General features: G+C 45.9%; 1 protein-coding gene across 1 annotated transcript in view; it reads left to right on the top strand.

Moving 5' to 3' along the window:
• Otoa (otoancorin) overlaps positions 1 to 11753 on the top strand; it is a 69953-nt gene extending 58200 nt beyond the window's left edge. Inside the window, exons 24-28 of the mRNA XM_052175832.1 lie at positions 4275 to 4417; positions 5067 to 5203; positions 5734 to 5831; positions 9507 to 9702; positions 11671 to 11753. Of these exons, the coding sequence (XP_052031792.1) occupies positions 4275 to 4417; positions 5067 to 5203; positions 5734 to 5831; positions 9507 to 9702; positions 11671 to 11753 (657 nt within the window). The remainder of the gene's footprint in view (positions 1 to 4274; positions 4418 to 5066; positions 5204 to 5733; positions 5832 to 9506; positions 9703 to 11670) is intronic.
• Positions 11754 to 12869: the final 1116 nt, after the last annotated feature.

Raw genomic sequence — 12869 nt, 5'->3', positions numbered from 1 at the left:
CTCCAGTTCCAGGGGATCTGATGCTTTCACATGGCATTCACAGGTACTTGCACACACGTGGTGCAGTACACCTGCTCAGGAACACACCCATACATGTAAAAAAGAGATGTAAAATTACCCTGGTGGGTCCAATGTGATCACAAAAAGCGTTATACGAGGAAGCCAGGATGCCACAGTCATAGAGGGTGAAAGGGTGGTGGTGGGGGAAGCAGGAGGAAGATGGGTTTGTAATGCTAGGCTGATGGCTTTGAAGATGGAAGAAGTGGCTATGAAAGAACTAAGGAAAGAACTAACTAGACGTTAGGAAAAGGGAGGAAATGCAGTCTCCCTAAAGCTTCAAATGGAACACATCCTACTGAGTCATTTCAGGACCGAGAGCCTCTAGAATTATAGGTGAATTCACCTGTTTTACCACTAGGTGGTAATTTGTAACAGCAGCAAGAGAACCAAGGCAGAGTGGCAGAGAATAGGAAAAGTAGGGTATTGTCAAACCAAGGGGGGGTGGGTGTCGGGCAGGGCCAAGGTGTGGGCTCTTCTCTTACGTGGATTAGATAATCCCAGTTGTGATGTCCTGTGATTCTGAGTGTCACCTTTCAAATGCAGCAAGGTGTGAGTCATGTCTTGCCTGGAGAACGGCAATATGGAGATCCTGGCCATGAGAATTAATTGAGTTAAAAAGTAAAAGGTGTTGAACAATAATAATGTAAAGGTCAGCAAACTTTTTTCAGTTACTGTTGTGTCAGTGTCAGATAACTTTTCTCATTGTTTTGTCAAAGGACCCGAGAAGGAGTGGCACATTCCATTCTGGTGGGGAAGGTGTGGCTTCAGGCAAGGAAAATGTGACTGTGTGAGAGGGAGGCCAGCTGGTCACACTGAATAGGCTGTCAGGAAGCAGAAAGTGAACCGGAAGTCAGGACAGACTGTAAATGTCAGGGCTCACTTCCCAGTGACTCACTCCTCCAGCAAGGTTCCACTCTTCATGGGTTCCGCACCCTTCCCAAACAGTGCTACACAGCCCAGGGACCAAGTGCACAAACAGCTGACCCACAGGGAACATTTCACGTTCTTCTTCATTTCAACCATTTTCCTCAGCATCCCATGTCACCAGCACCACAGTCACCTCCCTTTCTCTGAGTTTAAAGAATGTCCTTGTTTAAAGAATGAAAAGGATTGCCCTGCAGTGGTGGCAGAGGCCTTTAATCCCAGCACTCTGGGAGGCAGAGGCAGGCAGATTTCTGAGTTTGAGGCCAGCCTGGTCTACAGAGTGAGATCCAGGACAGTCAGAGCTACACAGAAAAACCCTGTCTCGAAAAAAAACCAAACCAAAAAAAAAAAAAAAAAAAAAAAAAGAATAAACTGAAGTTCCTTCTACTAACATTCTGCAATCCCACGGTTCTCTGGCTCTAAAAACTGGTTTCGACTAGTTTGAGAAGTGCCACACTCCATTCCTGATATTAAAATGATTTTATTTGCAGCCTGGAAGAAACTGAAAAATAGATCTAACTTAAAAGCTAGAGCATCCCTTTCCCCGTGCGCCAGTTTTAATTCTCTCGGATGGCAGCGAGATATATCAATATGTTTGAAAAGGATATGAAAACGTAACATTTGCATATATCATCTGCAGTCAGTTCTTGCTCTTCAGCCTCCAATCAAACCTTTAAGTGCATGCTTCTAGATTAATAGTCAGACCTGGAGGAACTACATTAGCAGATAGTTCAGCTTAAAACCTAATGTAAGGGAGGAGGAAACCATTACAGAAGCTGGAGGGATGAACAGAGAGACTCAAGTTTTACAGCTACTCATTTTTCTGTGGTTAATATTGCCTACAAGTGTTGGTATTAATTGTCTCAGAATCATTACATATACACTGGTCCAGTCATTCAAGGAGATACATTTTAACTTATCACCTTGCAGGCTGAGCTTGCATTTTCTGGGTCCCAGGTGCAAGGACACGTTAATAGCACATCTTCAAAGCAATTTTATCTGAATTGTAATTTTGCACTTTCATTTTAGAAACCAGCATCCACGTTTGAGGAGCACAAATTGCCATGAGTCAACTAGTAAAAGCTGATTGTGAAGACTTAATAAGAAAAATTCAGCCCACAGGCATACCACTCTGAATGAGCCGGTCTTGTCTGATCGTGGAGGCTAGGCAGGGTGGGCCCTGTCTAGGACTTGACTGTCTGGGGATACTGGGTGCTGCTAAGTTTCCATTTTTTTTTCCCTTCAGAGGTAAACATCTTTATTGACTAAGACTACTGTGGTGTCTCACTCTCTGGGTTTTAAATTTTCGAGTGTGTGTGTGTGTGTGTGTGTGCGCGCGCGCATACACACCTTCTAGGTTGGCACCAGGAGTCTTTCTCATTCTCTCTCTCCACTTTATTCAGGGTTTCTCTATTGATTTCTCACTGATTTGGATAGTCTAGCTAGCCGGCATGCTCCAGGGATCCCTGTCTGTGGCACTGGAGTGCTAGAATGACAGGGAGGCTTCTGTGTTGACCTTAATTAATGCCACGCTGGCATTAATGTGGGTCCATCTTCACACTCGCATGGCGGGCCCTGTGATCCTTGTCCCCAGCCTCTGTCTGGGTTTTTGCTGCAAAACCATTAGTCTGTAGTATAATAATATTGTTTTAGGCTCTTCCTATCTCAGTAGGTTATTTGTGAAAGGGAAGCGATATTAATATTTGGCCATTAGGATTGTGCTGAGGAGTAGATAAAGTAGGTAATGTTGTCCAAAGGGTGCAGCCCATGCAGGGGACTCAGCATGCCAGTTTTTGTTGCTCTGCATGCATAGTTACTATTTAGTCATGCAAGCTGCAGTTGCTATTCCTGTTCCCTGGATCCCTTTCAGAGCCTACAATCAAGTGAACCAGGGTCCATTTATTTATAAGTAGCAACAAACCCAACATAAAGTAGCCTGAGTGAAGGAAGGAATTCATTGATGTTTGTCTTAGTTACTGTTCTATTGTCACGATAAACACCATGCCCAAGGAAACCTATAAAAGAAAGTGTTTAATTTGGGGGCTCACAGTTTCAGAGGGTGAGGGCAAGATTATCATGGTGGGGAACATGACAGCAACAGGCAGGCATGGTTCTGGAGCAGTGTCTGAGAGCTTTATATTTGATTCACAAGCACAAGGCAGGGAGGGGCAGCTAACCAGAAATGGTGTGGGCTTACAAAACCTCGAAGTCCACCCCCCACCCAGTGATAGACATATCTACTTCAACAAGGCCATACCCTCTAATCCTTCCCACACAGTTCTACCAACTGGAGACCATACATGGGTCAAACATATGAGCCCATGGGAGCCATTCTCATTCAGACCACAGTATCACTGATAATTGAGAAGTTCAAGTTCAGAGTTCAGGGTTTAGAGTTCAGAGTTCAGGTACATCTTCATCCAGGAGCTTCAGTACCATTGCTGGGAATCTAGTTCTCTTTATGGTGAAGGGTTCTGCTTTCTTTTGAATTTGCTTTTTTCTGAGGTTGGTGGGCCTTCTCAGTGTAGCAGGTCCTAGAAGATAACTGTGTATATTATTCCAAAGATCCCTGCATGCTTCTTTCTGAGTTCAAGGCCAATAACGAGAAGTTCTTCTAATTAATCTAGCCAAAATCTTGGTTAGTTCTGACTAGAACACATGCCTAATCTGGAGCTAGTCACCATGGCCAGGCAGAGAAAGGACATGATTAGGAGAGGACTAAGACATGTCATTACTTGTGGATCCCGTGATGCAGTTGGCTCCAGCTAAGCCACGTGGGGATAGGGAGAGTGGTTTTCCATGGGACAAGTCGTGAGGTTTGACTAGCTTCTCAGCTGAAGTAATGCAAGATCCTGTAATCACAGGCAAGATCCTGAAATCACAAATTTCACTGGAGACACACCTGTGTAATTTTTTTTAGCATTCAAATCATTTATGTTCACTCTAAAGATTGAGGGAATGATACAGTTCTGGAGAAAAGGAGAGTAAAGAAAAATCATTCTACCTTGAGCTTTTCATACAGAAGTGACATTCGAATTGGACCAAAACACAAAGGATGGCTAGATTTTATTAGTTGGAAATACAGAAGCACATTTCATATGGAGGAAATGGCTTGAGCAGAGGCAGGGAGGCAGGACATAGGAAGTTTTACTAGAGAGTTGTGCAGACAGATGCCGGAAATACTCAGCTCTGGATGTCCAAGAATTTGAACAGTTGAGTCACTGTCAAAATGATTTCCAAAGGAAATAAACTAACAGATTTCTTTTCTTTTTTTTTTTATTTTTTTATAGGCTAAATCCATTCTGCAGGCATTCCTTGAAGATTCAGGCTATGGTATCCAGGATCTGAAGAGCTTCCATTTGGTTGGGCTTGGTTCTACTCTATGTGCTATGGACCCCACTGAAATACCACTTATAAAGACCTCAGAATTCAGGTAACCAAAACACTAGAGTACAAAGTGGAAAATGTTCCACTCACACAGTCATCATTCCATCCATCCATCTATCTATCCATCCATCCATTTATCCATCCATTTACCCTCCCTGTCACCTATATACCCACCCATCTATGATCTGTGCATACATGTATCCACCCATTCATAACCCATTTATCTACCTGTCCTTCTGCCCATCCAACATTCTCTCCACCACCTGCTCATCCATCCATCCATCTATCCATCCATCCATCCATTCATCCATCCACCACCAACCTATCTGCCCATCTATTTATCCATCTGCCCATCCATCCATCTATCCATCCATCCATCCATCCATCCATCAATCTACCACCAACCTATCTGCTCATCTATTTATTTATCCATCTGCCCATCCATCCATCCATCCATCCATCCATCTATCCATCCATCCATCTATCCATCCATCCATCTATCCATCCATCCATCCATCCATCCATCCACCCACCCATGTGTTCTCTACTTTCCAATCTCTGTCTCTTTATGGGCTAAAGTATGCAGTGGGATTTGCTGGGTCCTGTCTAGGTGCTGAGATTATTTATCTTTTGTGCATTGCTTGATAGCTGGAGAATTCCCCAGACTCACCAGACCCCTCCTCTCTAATAACTAGGGCAGTGGTAGCAAGAATTGGGACACTGCTCTGCAGCACCTCTGTCTTGGCTGGATTTAAGAAGAAAGCAGAAGTTGTATTTGGGAGACCCACTGAGTGGACCAGCTCCATCTTGCAGGAACTTGGGACCATTGCAGGTAAGAGGCTCCTGGGCACGTCCTCCCTCTTTAAATTTAAAATTGGGACTAACGTAAAGCATAACAGAGCAAAGTGGTACTCCTCAGCCACATGAGGCAAGCGTGAAGGAGTTCTAGTAGAAACTGGATGCCAAGACTTAAGTTTCAAGGGGCAGTGTCAACAAGTCTGCATTTTAAATGAGCCATCTCAGGGGTAGGGTGGGGGGGTTTCTTGTGCACACTATCGGCTCAAAATCATTGATCTAGAATGTGATTCAATTGGCTCCTAAATAGATTTAAACCCAGTCTTAAAGTGTGTAAATGAACCTCCCTCTGAGTGTACACGCCACTGTAGGAGGCCAGTCAGAGCTAATGTGGCCCACATATTTTCCTGAGTTGATTAAGGAACTGGATTCCCTAGTTAGCTGCCTTGTGAAGTAAGGAACAGTGCTTCCTCAGGACCCATTGATCTGTACATTATGCAGAACCATTAACAGTACTGTAGAGTTCCACAACTTGAGTGACACACACAGAATTCTTTCTCTTCCTAGCTGGGGTATCGAAGGCAGAGCTCCGAATGCTTGACAAAGAACTGATGCCATATTTCCATCCGTCAGCCATAAGATGCCTGCCTGGTGAGGTATTCAAAGTAAGTGCTCATTTCTTCTGGGAGAGAGGGGAGCTCAACCTCACTTCACAGCCTGCAGGGACACAGGTGACAGGCCTGGCTCCTTGGGGCTTCCAGCCAGTCCTTTGCTTTTAGGCCCAGAGAAGATCTACATGTCAATGACGGATGTCCAAATAATTTCAAGTGTTTTTTTTAAAGAAGTTTTTTTCCTAAAGTTTTCATTTTATCTTTTTATTCTTTGTGGGCCTCCTCCCCTTTGTAGCCTATGGCACTGACTGTGTATTTCTGGAGGTACGGCTACTTCATATCCTTGTGTAAAATCCCTGGGGACAGATACGTTTTAGAATCCAGAAGCTTTCAGGTTTTGTAAAATTCATAGTGTATGCCTTAACACCTCTAGCAGTGTCGGAGAGAGCATTCATAAGCAAACATATTCATTTTTTAGGGAAGAAAACCTGACAAGTCATACTAAATACACTGCAAATAGCCTCCTGTCCATTCAGGTCCAACTTCTGCTGGCTTGTTGTAAACTTTGGGGAAAAAATTCAGTTTTTGGAGCCTGTGGACTTTGGATTTGCAGACAGGCATCATGAGATTTGAGAGGTCAGGGGGCTTTGATGAGTGGGGGCTGACCTTGTGTTTTATGTGTGTGTGTGTTTGTGTGTACATGTGTGTAGAAGCCAGAGGACAACCTTGGGTGTTGTTCCTTTGTTGCTGTCCACCTTTTTATTTATTTAGAAAATTAATCATTTAATATGTGTGTGTGCACCCGGGCACACAGGAGTGCAGCGGTGAGTCACAGTGTGCGTGTAGAGGCCAGAGGACAACTCGAAGTGATCGCTGTCTCCTTCCACCACCTTAGTCCTGGGAATCCAAGTCCAGTCCAGGCTTGGCCGCAGGCGCCTTTGTCTTGCTAGCCTGACCTTCTTCCTTTTACATTTTCATCTTATATGTTTGAGTATTTTGTCTGCATGTATGCCTGGCCGCTAGGTTTGTGTAATGCCTGAGGAGGCCAGAAGAGGACATTCCCTGAGATTGGAGTTTATGAATCCACTCCCTTTCCTTGTTCGATCTATCGGTTGTTCAGTCTCACTGAACTCCAATCTCAATCTTGTTATTATCTGAGATTGAGGCTGTGAACCTCCATGGGAATGCTGGGCATGGAGAATCGAACCTAGGTCCTTTGGAAGAGTGAGCAGCAAATGCTCCTAACCGTCAAGCCCCTCCCTACCCCATGCACACCTCGAGACAGCAGTCTTCACTGATCTAGAGCGCAACAGAGGGCTTAAGCTGGCTGACGAGAACTGGCCCTGTGTCCCCATTGCTAGGATACTGGCCGAGGTATCTCCCCACCGTTTTCTGTTTTTGAGATAATGACTTAATATATTATTCAGTTTGCTTAAGCTTGCTATGTAGCCCAGGCTATTAAGTTTGCTATGTAGCCCAGGTTGGCCTCAAATACCATCCCATTTGAGTCTCCTGAGTGCTAGGATTACTGGTATGTGCTGCTACTCTTGGTTCAGCTTTGGTGCTGCTGCTTTCTGAGTGACACAGGGACACGCCCTGTCTATGCTGGATGCAAACAACACTTCTGCACCATGGGCAACTATTTGGGGGAAATAAACAGCTGGCCTCAAGGCCACTGCATTGGTTACTTACCTGTTGCTGTGAACAACAACAACAACAACAACAACAACAACAACAGACAGAACCAATTTAAGAAAGGAGGGGTTTATTTTAGCTCTGATGTAATGGGTGCGATACAGCATGGCAGTTGAGCCACTAGGTCTGTGTCAGACAGGAAGCTGAGAGGGGACTAGAGGCAGGACCAGGATGCAATTCTCAAGGCCCACTAGTGCTGTACATCCAGTGGCCTACTTGTACAGAATGGATCCACAACCTGCCAAGTGCTATCAACTGAGCACTGACTGTTCAAACACAGAAACCAGAGAGGGACATTTCTGACATTACAGCCACTGAGCAAATTCCTCCTTCCTCTCTGGGCACGCTGCACTGGGAGGCAGTGAATCATGGCCCTTCCCGAGCACTTCCCTCTGCCCATGCTTAGAGTGTAGTTACGGTGGCCTCTTTGTTCAGGCAGTTGGGTATTGCTGATATTTCTAGTTCATCTACATCAGGACGGGCTCCGGGTTAGATACATCTGGGGTCTGGAGATTCTCTGGGGAAGAGGTTATAGCACAGTGCCTTCAGGGGCCAGGAAGGTGATATCAAGGTTGGGTGTGGCCTGAGCTGAGCTGGAGAGCCCTAGCTACAGGGGAAAGGGGGGGGTGTGTGTTCCTCACCCCAGATGTATCACTGTGTCAATGCCGTGTGAACACATGGGCCTAGTGTTGTGCGATCTTCTTTGCTTTTCTCAGGGGCAACCAGAAACCTTCATTTTTGTGTGAAATCTCCTGATTTTACATGTTTGTAGCCAATTGAAATTTATTTTTGAAAACACTGTAGGCCTAGGGATTCAATCTGGCTTGTGGACCACAAATCAGCAGCAGTAGAAAAACAGATACTTTTTGTAATACAGACTCTGTTAATGAAAGGTGTGAGTTGGCCTGCCAGCTACAGAGGGAAGGACAGAGCCCCAGACAGGAGGAAGGGCGCAGAGTAGCTTCACTTTCGGGAGAATGCAGGTCCTTGTTGGGCCTGGAGGGAAGGTCAGGAGGAGAGGCAGGCAGGACTGGCATCCTGAAGGTGCCATTGTTGAGCTGAGGAGCCTGAGCTGCTGGTGTGGTGGTGGGGAATCAGGGAAGGGTAGTAGTCAGGGGAATTCAATTTCAGGAGGCATCTGCTTGGACAGGAGGGAAGTGAGTGGCCAATAGGAAAGGAAGGGGAAAAGGAACAGAAGAAAGTGAATTCCTGGCTTTGGGGGGGGGGTGCTTTAAAACAATCGGGAGATGTCAGAGGCTCTTCTGCCATGCCGTCTCCTCCTGGTCTCCCTGGAGCTAGCTACCAAGTTCTTTAAAAGCTGTGTGACTTCAAAAAATATCTTGTACACTGAGAATCACAGTGGCCCAGCAGGGTCCCCTGCATCTGCTGTCCGTGGAAGCAGTAGCAAACAAACAAACAAACAAACAAACAAACAAACAAACAATCAGTCAGTCAGTCATGACTCTTGACCCCCACTGAGCTACCAGGATTCAGTCAAACAGGATTCCTATAGCCATACCAACGGGACTGGGATTGATTGGCCTTGGAGGTGAGGTCTCAGAGTCCAAAAGGCTAGAGAGGTGACATAACCTGGGACCATCACACAGCTGGTGTGAACACAGACATAGGCTGGCATTCAGGCCAGAGCCTGCTTCTTTGGAGTTCCCTCTGGTGCAGAGTAATTACCAACACTCCCACAGAAAGCCAAGACTCCTTTTAATGCTTTTAATTACTTCAAGGAAAAAAAATCTCAGCTAGGAGCGAGAATGGCTTAATACCCTTGTAATACTTAAACAACAACAACAAAAAATCTCCCATGCTCTGTTTTTTAAAGGGGCCCAGAGTTCAGCTGCTCTTGATGGACAATCAAACAGGGGTTCAGATATAGTTTCTTCAGTCTCTATTTAATGCTTGCTTACAGTCATGATGTAACTGTATGACAAAGTTGTGAAGCTCTGAGCAGATATAGGAGGTTTGGAAAATCTGGAGAGGGTATACTGAGGTCCCCCCCACCCCCCACTTTCCTGACTGCAGGAGCTGTCCACAGAGCAGATCGCTTCCCTGGGTCCTCAGAATGCAGCCTTTGTGACCAACTCTCAGCGCCTGCAGCTCAGCTCAGCACAGCTGCAGAGCCTCCAGAGGGCACTAGATGGCGCCAAGACTCACTCCTGGCCGACTGAGCCTTTGAGTTCCAGCCCTACCTGGCCAGCCTCTACTGGGTCCCCAACAGGTGAGCAGAGCAACACCTGCCTCAGCCCCACCCCATGCCCCTTCTCTGAACCCTGGTCCACTCTGCAAGGCGGGGAGGTTCCCATGATTCAGGGCTTGATGGGCATTGGGTTTCTGCTCTCAAAGATACATCTTAAATTCCCAACAAGCTTCCTTTAAACACCAGCTCTTCCACCTTTAAAACCACCTCGAGGATCTTTAAAAGGCTTCAGATTCCCTGGGTGTGACCCAGAATACACCAAGGCAGAATCTTTCAAGACTAAGTCATTTCAACGACTCCTCTATCTGCCCAGTATTAATCAATCACTGTATATTTCTTTGATACCTATTATGTAAGGACCAAGAATATGGACCAGGTGATGCCTCATTGTCAGTAAGATCTCAAAGCCATAAGACAAGGGAGGCAATAAGCAGGGCAGGTGATGTTGACTGAGGGCTAAGCAAGATGGGGAGGGAAGGAGGGGGAGGGAGGGAAGGAGGGAGGGGCAGTTCCCCAGGGCAGATGCCATTACCCAGAGGGCTATGGCTTCCTCTTCTTACGTTTGTTGACTCCTCCCCTCTGACGCTTCCTTGCTCATATCTTCCTGAACCCTGTCTTGAGTGGGTACCTTTGGAGCAGGTGTGGGTCTCTACTTCTGGGCAGGCAGTTTAGAGGAAGCCGGATGCCTCACCCTCGCAAACTCAGTCATGGAAGAGTGAGGAAGAGTTGGCGTGACTCTGAGGCCTGTGGTAGAGACAGGGTGATGGAGACGGGTTGCATCCTGAGTAGGGATAACCAGAAAATACCCAGACTGGAAAGAGGACCTAGCTAGGACTCCCTTCCCTTTCTTCCTCTCTCTATCTCCTTCCTTTCTTTTCCATAATTAAAAATCTCCATATTCACTCCTCTCCTTCCACTGAAGATGTCGAATCTAGGGCCTGACAATTTCTGTGGTCACAAGTAGCACCACCAAATAGGAACCACATTCTTTTGATATATTTTTGCAAATTTTCAATGAAACAGAATTCATATTGTGTTCTGTATGATATAAAAATCAATAGCACATATAACTTTAAATGCATACAGCTTTAAATATATAAGGCCTGAAAGTTATGTAATAAACCTTTCCCCTTTGTCCACTCTCTCCCAGTTTTTCAGTTCTTCTCTCCAGGGGTAACCAATGTTGTCAGTACCTGATGTATTTGTCTACATAGTCTGTGCAGCACAAATAAGTCACGCCTACACAAGCCTTGCACTTTCACAAGGGCTTATAGTAGCCTTGTCCCCCATCCTGCATTTTTGGTGTCTGGATCTGACGATACCTCTCAGAGGCATTCCGTGCCCTGTGTGGGAATAGAACAATGGCTGGTTATAGGGCTGAGCCTTAAGCGCTTAACCAGACCTGTACACATAGATTCTCAGTTGGATTTTCATATTTTCTATAACAAATAATGCAGCTGTGCAATCTTGCCAGTGGCAAGTACTCTTTTAAGTTAAGAGAGATTGCCAAATTCTCTTCAGAGGGCTAGGTATCAGTTTTCTCTTGAAACAGCAATGTCAGAAAGGGGCAAAGCAAGACCTTAATGCCCTTCCTTCATTTACCCTTCAGCCCCACCCCCTACCCTAAGGCTGCCATCAGGTGAACCCTTTTTTGGGAGCCCAACTCTTTCTACATTTCTTGTTTCTTAAACACCTGGGAGGGAGTGATGCTTAAATGCAGATTCCCAGGTCTTCCCCAAGAGTTTCTGAGTCAGCAATGCACCCAGGCACCTGCAACTTGGAAACACTCTGCCCTGACTCCTTTCCATTAAGGCGGGTCTGGTGCCTGCTAACTCACACAAGCCCGTTTTCTCCAGTTCCTCCATTGCTCCCATTTAAGGGACGAGGAAATGGAGGCCTGCAGGGAGCTGGCCATGATGCGCCCACCCTCTGCAGTCCACAGCAGCTTCACAGCAGTTCACAGCCTTCTTGCCCTGTGCTTGCTTTCAGGAGAGCCCGCCTCTCAGGCTCTTTGGCTTGGCTGTCCCCTGCTGCTTCTGATGGCCGAGGCCTGGTGCCAGTGGCCTGTGTAGTGCTGTAAGAAGCTGCTGAAGCCGTGTAGAGACAAATCTGCTTTCAGACTGGGGGAGACCTTTACCTGAGGAGCCTCATCGAGGGCAGGGAGATCATGGGGCCTTGGAAAATAATTATTAAAAACCATCTCGCATTCTTAAGCCAAACTGTCTCCCTTGTGGGTACTTTTTTTTCCCATCCCATGTTGACTTGGAGACAGAGAAGCTGTGGTGATGGAAGGATGAGAGAGAGAGAGAGAGAGAGAGAGAGAGAGAAAGAGGGAGAGGGAGGGAGAAAGAGAGAGAGAGGGAGGGAGAGAGAGGGGGGAGGGAGGGAGAGAGGGAGAAGGAAGGAGAGAGGGAGAGAGGGAGAGAGAGAGAGAGAGAGCCCTTTTTAGCCAGGGGGTGATTTTGTTTCTAGTCTGGCCTGATTTCCCTTCCCTAGAGCACCAGGCAGCTTTGGATTTCTCCTTCGACACTTAGCTGGGCTGAAATAAATGAATCTCTCAACAGAAGCCAATATTCTTGCCTGATTGCTGCAACTAATTGATGTTTTGGTGGGTATCACATTGCTTGGAAATTAAAACATTTAACATGGCTCAACATTAAATCAATTTTTAAATACATTTTCCAGATGTTTCCATTTCCTTGGGAATCAGTAGCGTTATAAGTTAACCTTTCTAAGCATTTTTAGTTTTAGTGGAGGGTGTGGTTTTAATCTGCTCTGGGCTTTGGTGAATGGGCTGAAATAAAAAGATATAAAAATATATTGGATATGTCAATCATTGCAGCGATTTCTGACCAGTGTAGGAAACCCAGCCCCTCCCCTCACCCTACTTGATCCTTCTGGGATGAACTTATTTCTAGAAATTGCCAAGTTCTTTTGGTCATAGTGATAAGAAGTCAGAGCAACGGAAAGGGTGGGGCAGCACTGGCCTTTACTGGAAGCTATGTCATCTGCAAGCTGACCATTGTGCCACCTGGCATTCCTCATGTGGTAAGAGGGGGTGTCTCGAGTCTCTTTCTCTTTAAAAATTATTTATATTTATGTATATGGATGATTTGCTGTATGTGTGTCTGTGTTCTGTGTGTGTGCCTAGTGTTCATGGTAGGAGTTGAATCTCCTGGAATGGGAGT

Source organism: Apodemus sylvaticus, chromosome 1, assembly GCF_947179515.1.
Source record: "Apodemus sylvaticus chromosome 1, mApoSyl1.1, whole genome shotgun sequence".
Taxonomy (NCBI): Eukaryota; Metazoa; Chordata; class Mammalia; order Rodentia; family Muridae; genus Apodemus; species Apodemus sylvaticus.
The sequence above is the reverse complement of the archived record's forward strand: the minus strand, read 5'-3'. Positions and strand labels throughout refer to the sequence as shown.